Below are 22,432 nucleotides of genomic sequence, written 5' to 3' on the forward strand. Positions count from 1 at the left end.
CACCATCTCTCCTGGGAAGAGAGACTACTCCGTAAAGGTCCGTTGCGAAGTCCCAACGCCGCTTCACTGCCCGGTCCGTCCTGGAAACCCGAGTAAGGACAGCGTCCCTTCGTCGGAGAACCATGGTTGGCCCACAGGTTCACCGTCTGGTGGGCAAGGAAGGAGATGGCTCCTCCCCCAGACTGGCCAAAAGTCTCCTGAAGGCCGAGTCATCTTCGGGAGAAAATTCCCCCGGAGTTGGCTGCGACCATAGATACTGTGAGGGACCACAGATCTAGCCAGGAAACGGCCTGGAAAGCTGCCATGGCGGTAGATTCCAGGCCGATGTCTCTTGCTGCGAGAACCACAGGTTCTCGAACAGGAGCTGCTGCAGAGACACACCCGAAGTCAGCCTGGCTAACTCCGGGTTCACATGTTTGGGCGGCATCGGGTCTTCAGATGGCACGTAAAAAAAAAACGCCGCTGTCGCAGCAGAGGTAGGTGGAAGCAGCTTGCTCGACCTGCCCAGACTTGAGCGAGCCGTCTTGTCCGGAGACAAGCGATTCAACCTGGTCCAGCACTGAGTCCGGCAGCTCAGAACGCGGCAAAACCCACCCACCCGTCGGTCTGGGTTCCCTCTTCGGGCCCCAGAACGACTCGAGCCAGGACGTGGGCTCGGATGGTGGGAGCAGCGATCCTTCCGTGTGGTCGTTGTGCTGACGAATCAGCGCAATAACCTCGCAAAGTTCCTCTGGATCTCAGGAGTGACTGCTTCCTGCGGAGTTGGACCGTCCAGTCCCTCAACAGGGGCAACTCCCGAGACCCTCCTCCCTCAAGGAGAGGAACAGCGACAGACCCCTCTCGGTCTGCTCCAACCACCTGTGCGTACGACCTGGCTGTCCGAGAACCGTGCCTGGTAACGTACGACGCCGTGGTGGGATCCTGAGGGGCGCACCCCTCACGATCACTCCTCAATACCTCGACCCTCCCGGTGTAATCCGAGGAGGTTGAAGGTATGGAAGAGGCAGACCTGACGCTCTCTCCTCGCTCGCTGGCAGAACCAGCGGGCTTGGAGGACTGCAGGCGATCGCCAACCCGCGGTGGCGATCGAGCTGCAGACCTAGTCGAGCCGTCTCGCTGTGGAGAACAAGGCTGGACCGAGAACAGCGGCTCCGGTCTCGTGTGTCAGAGGAGCTGGTGCTGGTCTCCGTACCCGATCGCTCTCTGTGAGTGACGGTCAGGCGACCCGGCGAGCTCCACTGTCACGGTGAGATCGGTGCGTATCCTCACGGTGCGTCAGTTTCGCTGGTACCAGCCGTGGCTGGTGCCGGCGAACGGGGGGACCTCTTCCTCAGCCTCACCCGTGGCCGGTCATGGACCGTCACGTCCGCCCGGGTAGCCAGCTGCTCGCCGCGAGAGCGAGAGCTGGTCTGGTGAGAGTCCGCGTGAGCGGCTGTCACCAGTCTTCCGCTCCGTGCCGTGAACCTGACGCTGAGCGAACTCAGAGGTCCTGGTTCCTGGCTGCACGGTCGCTGGTAAGCGACCGTACACTCGGTACCTCTCGCGAACGAGAGGCCGAGACGGACCCTGATGCTGTGGCCGAACCACTGACAGCAGGTGAGGAGAGTGCCTTGGGTTAGCCGGCACTCCTCTGGTCCCCGTAGTCTTCTTCCTTGCGGAAGAAGAGACGGGTCCTGCCCCCGAAGGAGCTGGGTGACCAGCGGAGAACCCCCCGTCTCACCAGAGCGAGACGGGCCCTTAGAAGTTCCCAAAGGAGACTTCTTAGGGGGGGGGAGGCGACCTTCTTCTTCTTCGGCAGGGGAGCCTTAGAAGACGAAGGGGAAGAGGCGGCAGACGACGACGAAGACGAAGAAGACGATGAAGACGACGACGCCACCTTCCTCCTCCTCCTCTTCTTCTTCTTCGTCAACCTTCTCAGGACCGACGTCAGATCTGTCCATCCAGAGCGGAGCCGGGGCTGCTGTTGCCGAAGCAACAGGGCCCGGTACGCACCTGTCCACGAACAGATCAGCATCGGGAGCAGCGGCGCCAGGAACAGGAACAACCTCAGCAGGTGCAGGCATCACAGGAAAAAACGGCAGAAAACCGCAGGAAGCAGGTACAGGAACGGCAGCAGTGGTCCCACGTCACGTCCGTGGACAGCAGCTGGGCAGGTACGGCAGGTATGGCAGACTGTGTAGGCGGTCTAGATGGGCGGTGGACCAGCGGCACAGACATCCTAGGTACCGGTGGGAGGATCCAGGGGCGAGCTCTTCGGTCACACGAAGTCCGGTCCGCGGCAGCACGGCAAACCCAGGCGCGGCATCACACTCCCCCGAGTTATTACGGCGACTGGCCCCTGCACCGATGTAGTGGGTTGTCACAGAGACCGCGTGCTGGGTGTACACCAGGTGAGAGTGAGCGTAGCCTGGTGTTGTAATGGTCGTTGGTGGTGGTCGTGACCGTTGCATGGGTGAACCGCCACGGAGCCAGCGAGATGTAGAGCAGCCCCTGGACACTCGGCACGCCCTTGCAGCCCCCAACGATGCCCACACCTGTCCGAGGTCATCCTTCGCGGCAACCGCACCTGAGGAGGCAAAAGTCGGGTGATTAGAGGGATCCTCTACCCGTTCGCGCGAAGACGAACGGATAGAGGACCCAGAGTGTACAACTCGACGTCAGGGTATCCAGCGCCCTCCTCCACACTCGACAAGTCAGGGAGAGGAGAAGGACCTAGAAAACCCCCCCGAAGGGGAAGGCGCGAGACGTGGAAGTTGAGCTGGCGGCAGGAAAGAAGACGAAGTGTCCGTCACCAAAGGAGTCGCGGGAGAGCTTTCCGACGACTCCTTTGCAGGCCTCGCTTCCTCCTGCCCTCATACAAAATCCACTGCGCCTCCGACCAATTAATAAACACATTACAAGGCTCGGCTCGGGAGCATTCGCGCCCCCGACACCGAGCACACAATATGAGGTTCTATCTCCGGGAAAGAGCGGAACTTCCCGCATTTACGCCCTTCGGTACCCGGGCATAGTCTCCGTGGGGTAGCGAGGCGAGGAGATTCCATCATTAATTAATTGCAGTTCAATTAATATGAAAAGAGAAAAAATGAGTTGTACTTACAATGAATTCTTTCATACACAAACACAACCATATACTCAAGAAAGCAAAACGACGAGAAGCGGCAGAGAGCGTCGAACACCACACGTCCACTCGCTGTGAGGCCGAAAGCAAAAGTGATTTGTTTACCTCCCAGTCTTTTGCGCGCGTGCGCCTGTCGGACAAGCAGTTAACTACCGAACCCCTTGTTCGAAAGCTTACGACCTATCCAGCTGCCGCTAGTACCTTCCTATTGTAAAAGGACCGAAGGTTTTGTATGCCGTGTCGGAACAAAGTACAATTTGCAAACATTATCCCATGACAAAACATATCATAGTACGTACTATATAACAGCCTGAACAGGTAATGAACTGTGTACAAGGAAATTTGATCAAATAAAATACGAGCACACAATACAAGACTCTTACCAGGATATTGTCTATAAGCACCAGGTGAATTATCTAATATAAATATAGAGGCCAAGTCTGGACAGATAGCAGCCAGATCCTTTGTGTAGCTGCCATAGTCTAGAGTACAGTGCTGACGGTAATAGCGCCTCCGAAGTATACCCCGGCCCCCATCCAGCTTATCTGCTACTGCAGCCCCATATATTTCCATACTGGCTGTAAACACCACCAAGTCGTACCACTGGGAAACCTGAAAAAATAAAGCTTCATATTACTCTGATCTTATGTTCTAAACCAACCTCATACACTTTCACAATGCCAAAGCTACTTTTCTAAATTGTAACTCAACTTGTACTACAGATATTTTTTAAGCCTTTGAGCTATCTTTTAAACTTAATTTCATCATGCCCAACCTTACAAGGAAATGTTACAATAAATATAAAGTTTTTAACAGTGCTAATACTGCACAGACCCAGTATCTCATATCACTTCTATGTTAATCTTCTAAAAAAAACTAAGTGAGACTGGAAAATATAAATTTTCATGATAAAATTTATTATTTGGATACTTACCTACTGTTAAAGTTAGCTCATATCTCCACGCCGATAGGCGAGTCGGCACTCAAAACAAAAGAAAAAACAATCGCTTGGCTGACCCGAAAGACTGTCTAGTTTCACCTGTTCTCCACCAGGTGTGTTCGAATGTTTTAGCTCTAGTCAGAATTCTCCTTGACGGCCCACTAAATGTGGGGAGGCTGGGTGGGGTACTATAACAGTAGGTAAGTATCCAAATAATAAATTTTATCATGAAAATTTATATTATTTGAGATGAATCTTACCTACTGTTAAAGTTAGCTGATTCCCACATTGAGATAAAGAATGGTGGGTAGTGCAGCTAGACAAATTCCGCTCAGCCAAGCAAGCTAAGAATTTCTTGTATGAAACTCAAAACATTCTTACCTGATCAGGAATCCTTCCTGGATAATACTGCCGCCAGGAGGTGGATTCCCTTCAGGATGCAAGGCTCTCATGTGTGTGCAGTCAAGAGCAGCCTTGCAGAGAAAACCACTTCATTTTCAGTCAGAATGAATAGAAGTGGCGTGATGGGACCCCTGTGCCTAGGTCCGAAAGCCCCCAAATTGACAATCAAATACAAAGTACAGTGGGGCCTCGCTTAGTCGCGGCTCAGCAATCACGGTATCAGTTAATCACGGGTTTTTCCTTGGACCACTTCTCAAGTCTATATCGCTGGTATGAATCGCAGCATCGTGCGCTTGTCCGTGGTAGGCTAAGCCTCGTCCGAGTCCGATAACCAGCAAATGCATGAACGGATTCACATTTTGATATTAAGTGACAATAAAGGTGATACAACCATTCTCACCTTACATATTATTGGCATATCTTCATAATATATAGCCTATTCATGGAATAATTACACATCACTGACATCAACTTGTAGTTGAGTGGCCAGCAGAAATGTAAACACTGAGAGTTACATTGCCTCATCAGTGCAAGGTCTCCAACGACTCATCGACACCTGCCGCCAATATGCAGAGGAATTTGATATAATCTACAACGAAACCAAGACCCAGTGCATGTCGCTGCTCCCGAGATCGCTTAAGCATATTGCAGAACCTCAAATTTTCCTCGGAAACCATCGGCTGGAATTTGTGCACGAATTTCCGTATTTGGGTCAAATTATCACCGACGACCTAAAAGATACGGCAGACATTGAACAGAGGCGTCGTAAACTATGTGCAGCTGGCAACATGATTGCAAGGAGGTTTGCCTTCTGTCACCGAGACGTGAAACTGCTGCTATTCCGCTCGTACTGCTACAGTATCTATGGGTGTTCCCTCTAGACGAACTATACCCGAGAGACCATGAGACGCATCACTGTTGTGCACAATGACATTCTGAGACGCCTCACAAACACTCCCCGCTACCACTCCGCCACACAGATGTTCATTGAAAACCACCTGGACAATTTAAAAATCATTGTTAGGCGAACAATGTCCAGTCTGGTAACCCGAGTGGAAAGAGAAACAGCAGCAACTCGCTCATACAAAGCATCCTAAGGAGTGAAGCAAGATCTAAATTGTGGAAAGATGGGAAAATGAGGCCTTTGTCCCCTAAACCTAAAGGACTTATTCTCTGTATTGGCAAGATGTCATCTGCAGTTTTTGTCATTATTACATTTATTGCTAGATATTTTAATTTTTATTATTTACTGTGATTCCTATCAAGTTAAAGTTTTATTTACATTTAATTTATGTATTAAGCCCTCTGGACCTGACTACTGTAACCACCTAAGGTCTCTAGTTGAAATTTGAGTTATATAATATGTGCACCAACTGTTATTACTCGCAATGCATATTTTTTTTTCTCACCAATATTATTACTGTTATTACCAGTATGATGATTACTAGCTTTTATGCTACCTCAGCTATATTATGGATAAGTGCCGATTATTCATTTTCTTTTTCTATTTTATCATATCTCATGTATCTAGATTGTGTATGTTACTGTCTGTATCTTGTATACTCAATGTATATGGCCCCGAGCTGAAATAAAACATTATTATTATTATATTATTATTTACCATTCATTAACCTTTTAGAAATGTTAATAGTAGTAGTGTAATTACAGTAGTAATAACATTTAGTAAAACATTAATTTTCAATTCGAACTTCATTATTGTTTTGGTAGAACGTAACCAACTTCTCTGAACACTGCAGTCATACAAACGATAATATCATAGATTATCGTATAGTTGTTTGCAATCGGCGACGAAGCGTAAATGTAAAACCATTTTTACCTTATATATTATTGTCATATATTCATAATAAAACACATATCTTATGTATTATTGGCATATCTTCATAATAAGCCTCTTCAAGTTTACATTACGCATTAATTACTTTATTTTGATGTGATTACATTAATTTTAGTATGGTACTGTAATAGTACATTAACTATTTTCTATCATAAATGTACAGAAAAAATACGTATGATCACTGTGACGTCACCAGACCTACAGTCTTGGTTCGTAAACATTAACTATTTTTTACACAATTGTGATAGGGTTGGTTAGACCGGGTTTGCAGTTCTACAAAACTACAGTGTATTTTACATAAGTATCCTCTAAACTCTATCATGAATCACTTTACTTACTTTTTTTGTGGAGCCCAAATACTATATCCCGGAAAATTAACGAAATTGCAAATTTTATCATAGAAGAAAGATCAACTAATTACTGTGTTTTCTTCTTCTTTTCATGACTAAATGCATTTTTATGATAAAACTCCATTTAGCAAAATTTTCAAATACTATGTATGTAAATAGGCAAAAAATTCCTCTCTCTCTCTCTCTCTTCTTCTCTCTCTCTCTCACCATCCTTCCATCCTCTCTCGCTTTCGTCTCTTCTCTCTCTTCTCTCACAGAAAAAACTATAATACTGATCTATTATTATCGTAATAAAAGAACAAGATGGTCCCCGACATTTATATGTACATGTGTTGCCATGTTTTTATTCTTTCTGTGATTTACGAAACTGCTTCAATAGAACTTTTATAGTTGACTCAATGATTATCACATATTATAACAGTATACAAGAGAATATCTTATCACTATCGATGTTTCATTTATCACCATAAAAATATTTAAAATACAAATTTCATTATGTTATTCTCGAGCTAAGCTAGTCAACAGTTACTCTCGTCCTAAGCTGCTCTCTCAAGCTAGTCAACAGTTACTCTCGTCCTAAGCTGCTCTCTCAAGCTATTCAACAGTTACTTTCGTCCTAAGCTGCTCTCTCTCTCTCTCTCTCTCTCTCTCTCTCTCTCTCTCTCTCTCTCTCGATCTCTCTCTCTCTCCTCTTCCTCCCTCTCTCTCTCAATCGCTCAAATCTCTCAATGAAATATGAATTACTGTATCATAATATCATTAAACACATATTATGTACAAAGTTAAAAGTAATAATAATTCCATTAACATTTATGTACAAAGGTTTTAAAAGTAATAATAATTCCATTAATAAATTTGTTTCTTTTAGCAACTAGATTGTTTTCCAAAATAATTCTTTCAGTAATAAATGTCCATCAGCTGATTCTAAACATAAACAAAAGACAAAAATAGATTTTTATTGCTGTATTTTGCTGTTTATAGATTAATATTATAGTTGGGTGCTGTAATCATTACAGTAAATCATGTTCTTTTATCATAAATATGTTCATTCACGAAATAGATATACATACCATGTACTTATAGTTTGGTGCAGCAGCCAAATCATGAAAATAGAAAGGAATTGTTAGGTAATAGTATACTGTTTTTGGCTGGTCTGATGAAGGGGACATTGAAGATAGGAAAGAATAACTTTGAAACTGTCTTGAATTTAGTTTAAGGTGATAGTTGAAGACATATTTGGTGCTTGAACTAAAGTAGGCAGTTATAAACATTGAAATAGTGGTCTTGGGTGGGTTAATTATTAAAGTAGGCAGTTTAAAGCAATTTTTAAGGGGGGTTGGTACCAGGATAACACGGGTATTTACTTATCACAGGGGTTCTGGGCCCTATCCCCAGTGATTATCGAGGCCCTACTGTAAATACCTATGATACAAAGGTACGCTCCTGTACAACAAATGTACCTTCATGCTCCCCAAAAAACCAACACCCAGGATTAAAATAAAGAGCCTAAACGATTGCTCTTTCTTTTGGTTCAGGAAACGACTTTACCCGCTATTACTACAGGGTTAAGGGCTTTATAGTTTTCAAATGCAATTTCTACATCTTTTAAGATAATGAGCAGCAAAACCGAAATACAATTCCACTGAGCTGCATTAATTACACCCTCAAGAGACAAATTCTTTAAAAAACTAAAAGAAGTAGCAACTGCTCTTTCACTGTATATTTACCTTCAATAAAGGTAAGATATCTGGGTTTAGTTTCTCATGTGCTAGTCTTATTAAATGCTTAACAAAAAAAGACATTGCATTCTTAGTTAAAGGAGTGTTAGGTTTTCTAACACTACAAAATAAATATTAACTCTGCCCCTCCCAGGTTTTAATCTATCTAAATAAATTTTAATAGCTCTAACTGGACAGAGGAGGGCTTCTTCATTCCCAACCAATGAGGTCAAATTTGGAATTCTTACCGTTCTAGGTAGAAGTTTAGCCTTGACATCATTCTTAGCCCTGAACAAGGGCATAAATGATAAAATAGCATCTCCTCTACAAAAGCCTACCTTATTGGAGAATGTTTGTAACTCACTTACTCTTTTGGCTGTCGCTAGCGGTACCAAAAAGAGCGTCTTCATGGTTAGAAACTTTAAAGAAGCAGATTCCAAAGGTTCGAACGGATCTGCAGATAAGAATTTTAGCACTACATCCAAGTTCCATGAAAGAGATTGATACTGAACTTTAGGGGCTTCAATTTCAAACGATCTCAACGCCTCCTTAAGATCTGGATCGTTAGAAATATCTAATTGTACATGCTGTAGCACTGATGACAGCATGGATCTATATCCTCGAATAGCAGCTACAGAAAGCTTCTTACTATATCTAAGATATTGAAAGAACTTTATGATGTTGTTTACAGAGGTACGGGTGCTGGAAATCCCTCTAGAACGACACCAGGAGCAGTACACAACCCATTGTCTCTGATACAAGGCCAAGGTTGTTGTTTGTCTTGATTAAAGGATAGACTTCCGAGATACTTTCGAAAACCCTCTCGCTCGAAGGAGACGGTCGAGAGTCTCCAAGCAGTTAAGTGTAGCATGCGGAGGCTTTGGTGGAACCGCTTGAACTTTGGTTATCTGAGTAGATCCTTCCTTAAAGGAAGGACACAAGGGAGATCCACTGAAAGAGCTAGAAGGTCCGGAAACCATTCTCTCTGAGGCCACCACGGAGCTACTAGTGTCATTCTGCAGTGATTCGATTCTTGAAACTTGTTCAGTACTTTTCTTATTATTGCAAATGGAGGAAAAGCACATGCATCTAGGTTGGACCAATCTTGAAGAAATGCGTCTACTGCCCAAGCCTGAGGGTCCTGGCATGGAGAGCAAAACACTGGGAGTTTCTTGTTCATTGCTGTTCCAAATACGTAAGTCCACATTTGGAGCTCCCCATAGACTCCACAGCGACTGGCAGACTTGCGGATGTAAAGACCATTCCGTGGGTAGGACTTGTCCCTTCCTGCTCAATTGATCTGCCAAGACATTGTTCTTCCCTGGTATGAACTGTGGAACCAATACTATGTTCCTGGCTTCCGCCCAAAGAAACAACTTCTCCACTATCAGAAACATTGACTTTGATCTTGTTACGCCCTGGTTTCTGATGTACGCCAAACAGGTAGTATTGTCTGAAAATACTGCTATTACCTTTCCTCTGACTATCTGTTTGCACTGAAGGAGCGACTTCCATACTGCCAACAGTTCTAGATTGTTTATGTGCAACTCCCTCTCTTGCAGTGACCATACCCCCGACATCTGATGGCCTCCCAGGCAAGCTCCCCAGCCTGTTATTGAGGCGTCTGAAAACAAGGTTAGATCTGGGCTCACTTCTCTTAGGAATGTCCCTATTCCCAGTCTTTGACGATCCTTCCACCATGCTAACGTCTCCTAAAGACTTACTGGGACTGAAATTAAATGGGAGTCTGGCAGGGACTTCCTATCCCAAGATTCTCTCAAGTAGAGTTGAATTGGTCGCATCCTGAGCCTTGCTAGACTGACAAATCTTTCCAGAGATGCCATGTGTCCCAAAAGAGACAGCCATTGCCTTGCTGGAAGCTTCCTTAAGGGCTGAAATTTTCCTAGAAGCAATAAAAAATTGTCTATGCGTTTCTCCGACGGAAAAACCTGAAAACTGTGAGTGTCTATCCTCATCCCTAGATAGAGAATTGTCAGAGTTGGAATCAGAGCAGACTTCTGAAAATTTATCAATATGCCTAGTGATTGCGCCAGGCAAAGTAACAGATCCTTGGCCCTCAGAATTCCCTTGAAAGAGTTGGCCAACATTAGCCAGTCGTCTAAATACAGCAGAATTCTCACTCCCAACAAATGACACCATCCCCCTACTAGTGCATAAATCCTCGTGAATACCAGCGGTACTGTGCACAGGCCGAAGCAAAGAGTTCTGAATTGAAATGTCTTCCCTGCGAAGACAAACCGCAGGAACTCGCGAGACTGAGGATTTATTGGAATGTGGAAATAAGCATCTTGCTTGTCCACCGACATCATCCAGTTGTTCTTCTGTACTGCCTCTAGTACTGCGCTGGGTGATTCCATAGAGAATGGGGTTAGACGAATGAATGTGTTGAGTCTCAACACATCCAGTACTGGACGCCACCCTCCAGACGCTTTGGGCACCAGAAAAAGACGGTTGTAAAACCCAGGCGAGTTTCCTGACACCTGCTCTATCGCTTCCTTCTCTAGTAATGATACCACCTCTTTCTGAAGTACAAGAAATTTTCTCTGCTGATGACGATAAGCTGGAAGAGCAATTGGAAACGACGACAGAGGAGGGGAGACAGAAAAGGAATTTTGTAGCCTTCCTTCAGTACCTCTAACACCCAAGGTTCTCCTAAGTCTCTTCAAACATGCCAGACGATCTGCAGTCGACCTCCTACTGGAACCTGAGGGCATAAAGATTCATTTCTTTCTGAAAAACTTAGCAGTTTTGTTTTTATTGGAGCCTGGTAAGGACCTACGAAAGGGCTTAGTAGCTGAAGACTGTTCATGAGATGAGGAAGGACGAATTTTCGCTGGAGGGCCAGACGGCAAAGAAGGAGCAGGTCTTTTGCTCCCCACTTTAAAAGATTGTCTGATAAATTCCCTATTTTCCTGTATGGAAATATCCTCCCTTATTGCCTTAAAATAGAGATGGATTCAGAAGGCGGTCCACATGGGAACCCAAAACTGCAGACATCTTCTGAGAAGGAGAGACCTTGCTCGAAAGATAAGAGCACAATTATTCTCTTTTCTTCAAGATCAAATTAGTGAAAGCATAAGAACATTCGCCTGCCGTGTCTGAAATAGCCTTATCCAAGCAAGACAAAAAATCTAAAGACTCTTCCTAAGATTTGATACCGGCTGGCGTCAGAAAGTCTTTAAGCTGACGCACAGAAACAGCAATAGTACTTAGCGAAAGTTCCACAAAAGACAAAACCTCAATATTTCTAAACAAAGACTTGGATAAAGCCTCTGCATCTGTATTAGACCAAAGCACCTTGCCCGTCTCAAGAGCGCGTCTTTTCATAGGATTGAGACACGCAAGGAATTCAGCATCGTCGACCGAGGACAGTTTCAGCGCCAGCAACGAGCCTGTGTCGTAACAACCGATCCTACGCGATTTCAAAAATCCCAGGATATTAGAGCTGGCAGACTTACCAGAAGCTCTGTGCACCAGCAGATGAGATATTTCGTCAAAACGTCCTCTAATTGAAGGTGAAAGCTTAGGTTTCTTCAAAGACTTAATGGGAGTTGAAATAACGACCTAGTCTCTACAGAATCTCTTTCCTCTACCAAATGAGGATAAAGAGAAGCGCAACGCTCCAATAAGCGAAAACAGACCAAAGGAGACTCTTCTGACTCGAGATCTTCTTCCACCAGTTGTGGATTCGAGACGACAGCAGCCAACTCCTCGCGACAAAAATTTGGTTTGATAGGCGAAGAGCCTCCAGGAGAAGTAGTCTGCAGTTGTCTACTAGCATCGACACCAGTCGGCCAAGTCGAAGAAGAGGGGATACCCGTCGGGAAAGAAAATGGAACTTGTAAGAGAGTCGGAGAAGATTCGTTGACACTGAACTGTACCTTTTCGTCCGAATGCGTCTCAAGCGGCTTGGGAATGATCCCAGACGACACATCTTTAGAGAGTAAAGCAGTTAGAATAGCATCTAGTTTGGAAACAACAGCAGAATCTGTAACCATAGAAGGAAGAGAAAGAGAGACAGCAGAGTCCACCTGAGACTCTCCAACAGTAAAAGACCTAGGAATAGCAGAGAAAGATTTAGAATGAGATGTAGAAGCCAACGAAATAGGTTCAACAATTGATTGAGTCAATGTAAAAGAATTAGAACAACCCACTACGGGGATATCATTATTAATAAACTCTATATCTAAATTCTTACTCTTGTAGGTTCTAGAAACCTCCTTGCTAGCTCTAGATGAAGGCGATGTCGAAATACGGTGCGAAGACTTACGCCTACCGAAACGATCTTAAAGCGAATGCATTAAGCGTGACTGCGCGTGAGAGCGTGAAAAGGGAGAGGTAGGAGTCGGGAGGGCACAGAACCCCATCGCCCCAAGAACCGACCCATTTCCCTGGCAGTGGACTTTTCCAACTGTCGCAGGGCAGTCCTAGGCTCGGGCTACATACGGGCGAGGGCACCAACACCTTACCCATACAAGGGGAACGCAAAAAAGAATGTTCACTATGGAGGGACTCGGAACGATTTGTTATCATAAATTCAGTTAAACTTTAACGGAATCTAAAATAACACTTACATCCTGTTCAAGTTTCTCGGTACGCTTTTCCTGAACCAAAAGGGGAGCGGAAGTCGGAGCTTCAGAGGAAACGCTAGAACTATCATTATCAGAATTAGGCCTAGTATAGGAAAAAAACCGTAGTTTGAGTAGGGGTAACAGCAGACGAGGCTCAACAGGAATGGGAGAAAAGGTAGTTTTATGCCCTGACCTAATTAACTGCTTCCGCAGTCTATCTGCTTCCCTTCTTTTCCTATTTCTAATACTTTTGAGCATAATATCCATAGGCCAATCCTTGCATTCCTCACACCTAATCTCTAGATCACACTCTGTACCCATGCAGCTGGTACAAACTTTATGTTGATCTATCTCAAATTCAGGCATTCTCGTTACGCAATAATCATTCCTACATAACATAATATTGGTTGACTTGCTTCCGGAGGAAGACATCCTAGGATGATTAAATTTACAGTACCGTGATTGAAGAAAAACTGCCAAGATTCACCAAATACCAATATACGCCTATAACTAATGGCAGCAAGGAGAATTCTGATTAGAGCTAAAACATTCGAACACACCTGGTGGAGAACAGGTGAAACTAGACAGTCTTCCGGGTCAGCCAAGCAATCGTTTTTTCTTTTGTTTTGAATACCGACTCGCCTATCGGCGTGGAGATATGAGCTAACTTTAACAGTAGGTAAGATTCATCTCAAATAATATTAACTACTGAATAGGTATATATGAAAGAAAGCAGGAGTGAGGTGCTGCAATTACACAAAGGATGGGGGGAACGGAGGACACCAATCTTTTATTAGCAGTTACTTTTCTAAAGAAATCAACTCAGGCCAAGAAGCAGGGTCCAAATATATGTCACTATTTCACTGAATATTAAATTTTTTTAAGTCCAAGAATCTTTCTGCTAAGTAAAATAACAATTTGTCAAAAATTGTATTTTTCCTCCTAATTATACAAACCTGAGGTCCTTTAACAATAGGAAGGTACTTAGCGGCAGCTGAACCAGTCGTAAGTTTCAAACAAGGGGGTTCGGTAGTTAACTACTGGTCCGGCAGTTGGCGGTCAGCTCGACTGCGAGGAGAGGAGTCACTTTGCTTTAGGCCAAGGAAATGCAGAGTGAGGCGTGGCATGAGGTGGGACTATATGTAAAGGACCTCAGGTTTGTATAGTTAGGAAAAATACAATTTTCGACAAATTATTTGTTCTGATACATATACAAACCCTCGGTCCTTTAACAATAGGAAGATTCACTTATTGATGGGTGGAATCTGAGTCTCATGAACAGACTTTGGTTCCCTCCCTGGTCGTAAGAGCAAAGGGGGGTATCCTAGCCACTGCCCAACTGATTGGGGTGTGCACCGCAGGATCAGTGGTCAGACTTCTGGACCAAATTTATAAGAGGGAGGCAAGCGTACCTCTTATAAATAGCAAATAGTACACAAGAACTAGTTCCTACTTCAAGAGCCAAACTGAAGTCATGGGTTTGTCTCTTGTTGGCTTCCACTCCCCCCCTTGCTGGGGAGTGGTGGATAAACACTTCTATCACTACTGAAAGGGATAGGATGGAGCTCAGTTGTGTAGCTTACCTGCATCTGCTTCCCGTTCAGCGTAGTGACGACCACAGCCCTCTGCCCACAGGTAGAGGAGGAAGAACAAAGGAGGAAGAGAAGCCAGTCACACACACTTTCACTCATCAATTCATGCAGTCACACAAGGATGCGATGCTGTTCTGTCCGCTCGGGTGCTGGGTAGGCTACACAACTTGTTGAGCAGCCACCACGAGTCCCAAGGAAAAGGTGTCCAAGGACCTGTGGGTAATATCCCGAAGGTAGAAGTAAGTAAAGGTGGTCTGGTTAGCCCAAACCCCTGCCTTCAGAACTTGCGCCAGGGAGAAGTTCTTGCGGAACACAAGGGTTGGACCAATACCTCTCACTTCGTGAGCTCTCAGACGAAGGGTACAGGTGTCATCACTACCATCCGTGTCGTATGCCCTCCTGATCACCTCACGCAGCCAGAAAGAGAGAGTGTTCTTGGAAACCTCTTTCATGGTAACCCCGGTGCTAATGAAGAGGCATCGGCACTCAGGCCTGAGGTGTCGAGTTCTCTTCAGATAGCACTGTCGCGCCCTCACAGGACAAAGCAGCATCTCATCCGCACCGTTATCTGGGAAGTCGTGAAAGACTCGGACCGGTCATCAGGGACCGAAGGATTCTGAGTCTTCGCTACGAAGTTCGGGACGAAATAGAGCGTCACGGATCCCCATCCCCTGGAATGCTTCACATCAAAGGAAAGACCATGAAGTTCCCCTACTCTCTTCGCCGATGCCAGGGCCAGCAGAAAGACAGTCTTGAGGGTCAGATCCCTGTCTGACGACTCTTCGAGTGGCTCGAAGGGTCTTCGAGTCAAACTCGTAAGGACGAGAGTCACGTCCCGCCCCGGGGGCCTGAGTTCCCTGGGTGGGCAAGACCTCTCGAAGCTCTTCATAAGGAGGGAAATCTCGAAGGAGGAGGAGATATCCTCTCCTCGCAGTTTAAGGACTAGGGCCAGGGCGGCTCTATATCCCTTAATTGTGGAGACGGAGAGGAGCTTCTCTCGGCGAAGGAAAATGACAATTTGTCCAAAATTGCATTTTTCCTAACTATACAAACCTGAGGTCCTTTTACAATAGGAAGGTACTAGCGGCAGCTGGATAGGTCGTAAGCTTTCGAACAAGGGGTTCGGTAGTTAACTGCTTGTCCGACAGGCGCGCGCGCGCGACTGGGAGGTAAACAAATCACTTTTGCTTTTGGCCCAAGCAAAAACTGCAGAGTGAGGGGTGGCATGAGGTGGGACTATGTGTAAAAGGACCTCAGGTTTGTATAGTTAGGAAAAATGCAATTTTCGACAAATTGTCATTTGTTCCGACACGGCATACAAACCTTCGGTCCTTTTACAATAGGAAGACTCACTTCTTGGTGGGTGGAATCTGAGTCTTTTGTGAACAGACTGGTGTTCGCCCAACCATTGGAAGCCTCCCTGGTCGTAAGAGCGAGGGAGGGATCCAAGCCTCTGTCCGATTGATCGGGGTGCACCGCAGGATCAATGGTCAGACCTCTGGACCGAGTACTAAGAGAGAGGCAAGCTATCTCTTGGCGTACCAGCAATGTAAGAACTTGTTCTGTACAGGAGCAAATATAAATCATGGGTTTGTCTCTTGTAGGCATCCACTTCCCCCCCCCTTGTAGGAGGAAGTGGTGGATTCCTCTGCTCCTATCCCTAGTGAAGGGATAGGATGGGGCTCTGTCATATAGCTCACCTGCATCTCGTCCTCATCCAGCGTAGTGACGACCGTGGCCCTCTGCCCACAGGTAGAGAGGAGGAGGAAAAGATGGGAAGAGGGCGCCAGTCACTCACTCACTCACACTATCCATCCACGCAGTCACACCAGGACTCGATGCTGTTTTCAGCCTGCGAGGGTCTTGGGTTAGCTACACAACTTGTTGAGCAGCCACCACAGGTCCCAAGGAAAAAGTATCCAAGGACCTGTGGGCAATATCCCGAAGGTAGAAGGACGTAAAGGTAGTCTGGTTAGACCAGACCCCTGCCTTCAGGACCTGCGCCACGGAGAAGTTCTTACGAAACGCCAACGAGGGGCCAATACTTTCTGACTTCGTGAGCTCTCGGACGGGACGTACGGATGTCGTCACTACCATCAGCCTCATACGCCCTCCTGATGACCTCACGTAGCCAGAATGAAAGAGTGTTTTCTTGGATACTTCTTTTTTGGTTTACCCCGGTGCTAACGAAGAGGCGTCGACACTCAGGCCTGAGGTGTCGAGTTTTTCTTCATAGCGCCGTAGCGCCCTCACAGGACAAAGCAGCATCTCATCCGCATCATATCGGTGAAGTCCATTAGGGAGGGAATCGTGAAGGACTCGAACCTGTCGTCAGGGACCGACGGTTTCTGAGTCTTCGCAACGAAGTTCGGGACGAAATCGAGCGTCATAGATCCCCATCCCCTGGAGTGTCGTACATCATAGGAAAGACCATGAAGTTCCCTACTCTCTTCGCGATGCCAGGGCCAGCAAGAAGAGGGTCTTGAGGGTCAGATCCCTGTCTGACGACTCTCGGAGTGGCTCGAACGGTGTAGAGTCAAACTCCTAAGGACGAGAGTCACATCCCACGCAGGGGGGGCCTGAGTTCCCTGGGTGGGCAAGACCTTTCGAAGCTCCTCATAAGCAAGGAGATCTGAACGAGTTAGAGATGTCCAATCCCCTCAGTTTCAGGACGAGAGCCAGGGCGGCTCTGTATCCTTAGACTGTGGAGACTGAGAGGAGCTTCTCTCGGCGAAGAAACACGAGGAAATCCGCTACCTGCTGAAGAGTGGCTCTGAGAGGAGATAGACCCCGTCTACGACACCAACCACAGAAGACGGCCCACTTTCCCCTGGTACACAGCTGCAGAGGACTGACGGACGTTTCCAGCCATCTCTGTTGCTGCGCTACGAGAAAAAGCCTCTCGTTCGCAAGAGATGGTGATAACAGCCAGCCGTGAAGTCGTAGAGACTGGACTGCTCGGTGGTACCGCTCGACGTGTGGCTGGGCGGAGAAGGTTGTGCCAAGGGGGAATCTCTCTCAGTTCTCCTGCGAGAGAGCCAGCAGGTCCGGATACCAAATGGCCTGTGGCCATTTGGGAGCCACCAGGATCATCCTGAGATTCGGGGTGACCAGTGCTCGACTGATCACCTTGCGAATTCAGGCCTGAACGGGGGAAAAGGGGAAAGGCATAGACGAAGAGGTTGTCCCACGGGCTGTTGAAGAGCGTCCCCTCTGTGCAGCTTGCCCATGGGAGGTCCGGTCACGGCTGAGCAATGAAAACCTGAAGCTTTCTGTTTGTGACCGGGTGGCGAACAGATCCATCCCGACTTGGCGTCCCCCGCCCCCACAGGTCGAAAGAGCCTTTTCCGCCACGTCCTGGTGTAAGGTAAGACCACTCCGGTCCCCTATCACCTGATCCCGACGGCTGAGCGCTCTCTGCCTTACTCGAACTTCCTCTTCCCTTGGCCAATGTAGCGTGCCGACCCAGCTCTATTGAGTGTGCCTCGGTCCCCACTCGTGCAACTCTGCCGAGTTTCAACTGGTACAACGGGGGAGTGAGACACTAGGCCCCCACTTTTGGTTGTTGACGTAGGCCCACTACCGTGGTGGTTGTCGCACATTCAACACCACTGAGTGTCCCATCAAGCGGTCCTTGGAACTCTTGGAGAGCGGAGGAAACGCTGCCTTGCGTTCCAGTACAGTTGATGTGCAAGGTGCCTTGTCACGTTCTCGTACCCACACTCCTGAAGTCAGCAACTCCTCCAGGTGTGTAGTGCGCCCCCATCCCTCGTGTCGAATGCGTCTGAGAACAGCTGCATGTCCCGGGGGGGGGACGTGCGCAGAGGTAACTACCTCTTAAAGAGGTTCCTGTCGTCCAGTCCACCAGGCTAGGTCCTGCCTCACCTCCGGTGTCAGTGACACTGGAAAGTTTGGGGGATTCCGTCGCCTTTGTGACCAACTTCTCATTTTAGTCTCCCCACTTGAAGAGACCGCAGGTTGAAGCGCCCCGTGGGGAGGGGACTAACTTCTCGAGTGACGACAGGTGGTCCGATCACGACTTGCCATTCAGCTGAGCTACCTGGTTTTCCTGACCGAGACAGGAAGAACTGGTTTGGGCTGCCTCCCTGAATCTGCTGATCCCGCGAGTCTGAGGGGAAGACTCCCCCGGCCCTGCTACCCGTGTCCGATTCAGCATACCCAGGTACTTCATCCTCTGCTTGGGCTCGAGGATTCGGACCTTCTCGAAGTTTTTCACAACGATCCCCCAGATCGCGACAGAACTCGGAGTAGTCGATCCACTGGTCCTGTAGCAACTTACTGCGAGCGGGAGCTCAGCCAGGACTAACCAATCGTCGAGGATACCTCATCAGACGTAATTCCCGTGCGAATGGAGCCCAAGCAGACAAACCAGACGTGAACACTCGCGTGAACACCATTGTGGGGGGCGGTTGGAGAGACCGAAAGAACAAAGTGCCCCTGCAACTGGTACAGCCCGTCCCTCAGAGGATTGAAGCGGATAGGGTACTTTCTGGAGGACCTGATTAATGGTGGTGGGTGGGTAATTTGGAAATAACGCATCCTTCAAGAGTCCACTGAAAGAATGTGAAATCGTTCTCCCTGATGGAGTCGAGCACGGAACGTGCTTTGTCTCCATCGTGAACCGGGTCTGGCGCCAACGAAACCGGTTCAGGGGAGACGAGATCTATCACCGGGCAGGCCGCGCCACCTCCCGTAGACTTTTCCAACCAAGGAAAGAGTTCGGACTGTAAAAGAGCCCGGTGACTGATCCGTGACGATTTTTCTACAGCTCTCCTTGCCTCAGCATGGTCATTGATCTTCCTGTCTCAATGCTACGTCCTTCGATGACCCTGGAACGTACGACTGCTGTTGGACCGGGTTGGAGGTGAAGGGTGGCCGAGATTCGAAGGGTAATAGAATATCCCTCCCGAAGGACATCTACAATCCAGGTCTCGGCGCGTAGCGCTGCCAAGTTGCCCAATGGCTGGCCAGGCACCCCCCCACTTCCGGCAGCAGGTGAGGGGGAACGCCGTCCCTACGTTTCTTTCCCCCTTTCTTCGACTTCTTCCCAGAGCCTCCTCGGGAGAAGGAGGGCTGGGAGGAGGGCTGGTTACGGCTCCCCTTTGTAGAAGTCGAAGAAGACAGAGTCTTTCCCCGGGGCTTCGACGCGACTACCGTCTTAGCCACCGTGGAAGCGCTAGCCGAGCTCTTTGGCTTGGCCGCAGTCCGAGGCTGCCCAGAAGCCTTCGAGACTGCCTGGTGAACCAGACGGTCACTGTCGTCAGTGCGCCGTCTGTCCACCGCAGCGTCCACCATCTCTCCTGGGAAGAGAGACGTGGAACTCCGTAAAGGTCCGTTGCGGAGTCCCAATGCCGCTTCACGCCCAGCCGCCCTGGAAACTCGAGTAAGGACAGCGTCCCTACGTCGGAGAACCAGGTTGGCCCACAGTTCACCGTACTGGTGGGCAAGGAAGGAGATGGCTCTTCCCCCAGACTGGCAAAGTCTCCTAAAGGCCGAGTCATCTTCGGGAGAAATTCCCCGGAGTTGGCTGCGACCTTAGATACTGTGAGGGACCACAGATCTATCCAGGAGACGGCCTGGAAAGCTGCCATGGCAGTGGATTCCAGGCCGAGTGCCTCTTGCTGCGAGAACCATAGGTTCTCGGACAGGAGCTGCTGCAGAGACACACCCGGAGTTAGCCTGGCTAACTCCGGGTTCACCTGTTTGGGCGGCATCGGGTCCTCAGATGGCACGTAAAAACGCCGCTGTCGCAGCAGAGGAGGTGGAAGCAGCTTGCTCGACCTGCCAGACTTGAGAGAACCGTCTTGCCCGGAGACAAGAGATTCTACCTGGTCCAGCACTGAGTCGGCAAGCTCAGAACGCGGCAAACCCACCGTCGGTCTGGGTTCCCTCTTCGGGGCCCCAGAAGACTCGAGCCGGGACGTGGGCTCGGATGGTGGGAGCGGCGATCCTTCCCCGAGGTCGTTGTGCTGACGAATCAGCGCAATTACCTCGGCAAAGTTCCTCTGAATCTCAGGAGTGACTGCATCCTGCGGAGTAGGACCGTCCAGTCCCTCGAACAGGAGCATCTCCCGAGATCCTCCCCCCTCGAGGGGGGGAACAGCGACAGACCCCTCTCGGTCTCCTCCAGCCACTTGTGCATACGACCTGGCCGGTCCGAGAACCGTGCCTGGTACGTAGGACGTCGTGGTGGGATCCTGAGGGGCGCACCCCTCACGATCACTCCTCAATACCTCGCCCCTCCCGGTGTAACCCGAGGAGGTTGAAGGTATGGGAGAGGCAGACCTAACGCTCCCTCCTCGCTCGCTGGCAGAACCAGTGGGCTTGGAAGACTGCAGGCGATCGTCAACCCGCGGTGGCGATCGAGCTGCAGGCCTGGTCGAGCCGTCTCGCTGTGGAGAACGGCTGGACTGAGAACAGCGGCCCCGGTCTCGTGTGTCAGAAGAGCTGGTGCTGGTCGCCGTACCCGATCGCTCTCTGTGAGAGTGACGGTCAGGCGACCGGCGAGCTCCACTGTCACGGTGAGACCGGTGCGTATCCTCACGGCGCGTCACGTCGCTGGTACCAGCCGTGGCTGGTGCCGGTGAACGGGGGGACCTCTTCCCAGCCTCAGCCCGTGGCCGGTCGTGGACCGTCACGTCCGCCCGGGTAGCCAGCTGCTCGCCGCGAGAGCGAGAGCTGGTCTGGTGAGAGTCGCGTGAGCAGCTGTCACCAGTCTTCCGCTCCGTGCCGTGAACCTGACGCTGAGCTGGCTCAGAGGTCTGGTTCCTAGCTGCACGGTCGCTGGGTCGGCGACCGTACACTCGGTACCTCTCGCGAACGAGAGGCCGAGACGGATCCTGCTGCCGTGGTCGAACCACTAACAGCAGGCGAGGAAGTGCCGGCTAACACCGGCACTCCTCTGGCCCCCGTAGTCTTCTTCCTTGCGGAAGAAGAGACGGGTCCTGCCCCCAAAGGAGCAGGGTGACCAGCGGAAGAACCCCCCGTCTCACCGGAGCGAGACGGGCCCTTAGAAGCTCCCGAAGGAGACTTCTTAGGGGGGGGGGAGGCGACCTTCTTCTTCTTAGGTGGGGGAGCCTTAGAAGAAGAAGGGGAAGAGGCGGCAGACGACGACGACGACGAGAAGACGATGAAGACGACGACGACACCTTCCTCCTCTTCTTCTTCTTCTTCGTCAGCCTCCTCAGGACCGATGTCAGATCTGTCATCCTAGGGCGGAGCCGGGGCTGCTGTTGCCGAAACAACAGGGCCCGGACGCACCTGTCCTGAACAGATCGGCATCGGGAGCAGCGGCGCCACGAACAGGAACAACGTCAGCAGGTGCAGGCATCACAGGAACAGCAGTGGAGACGGCAGGAACAGATACAGGAACGCAGCAGTGGTCCCGGCAAAATCACGTCCGTGAACAGCGGCTGGACAGGTACTGGCAGGTACGGCAGGCTGTACAGGCGGCCCAGGTGGACGGACCAGCGGCACAGACATCCTAGGTACTGGTGGGAGGTCCAGGGGCGAGCTCTTCGGGCACACGAAGTCCGGTCGAGGCAGCACGGCAAACCCAGGCGGCGGCATCACACTCCCCCGTGGTACGGCGACTGGCCCCTGCACCGATGTAGTTGGTGTAACAGAGACCGCGTGCGGGGTGTACACCAGGTGAGGAGGTGAAGCATAGCCAGGAGTTGAAAGGGTCGTGGTGGTGGTCGTCACCGTAGCATGCGTGACCGCCACAGAGCCAGCGAGATGGTAGAGCAGCCCTGGACACTCGGCACGCCCTGCAGAGCCCAACGATGCCCACACCTGTCCGAGGTCGTCCTTCGCGGCAACAGCACCTTGAGGAAGCAAAG

General features: G+C 49.1%; 1 protein-coding gene across 3 annotated transcripts in view; it reads right to left on the reverse strand.

Annotated features, from left to right (window-relative positions):
• The window catches only part of LOC135208532 (CTD nuclear envelope phosphatase 1-like), an 87,179-nt gene that overhangs the window by 44,409 nt on the left and 20,338 nt on the right, over positions 1 to 22,432 (reverse strand). For all 3 annotated transcript variants that reach the window (XM_064240826.1, XM_064240825.1, XM_064240827.1), the window contains one exon: positions 3,505 to 3,733. In XM_064240826.1, coding sequence (XP_064096896.1) covers positions 3,505 to 3,733 — 229 coding nt within the window. The remainder of the gene's footprint in view (positions 1 to 3,504; positions 3,734 to 22,432) is intronic.

Source organism: Macrobrachium nipponense, chromosome 35 (genome assembly GCF_015104395.2).
Source record: "Macrobrachium nipponense isolate FS-2020 chromosome 35, ASM1510439v2, whole genome shotgun sequence".
NCBI lineage: Eukaryota > Metazoa > Arthropoda > Malacostraca > Decapoda > Palaemonidae > Macrobrachium > Macrobrachium nipponense.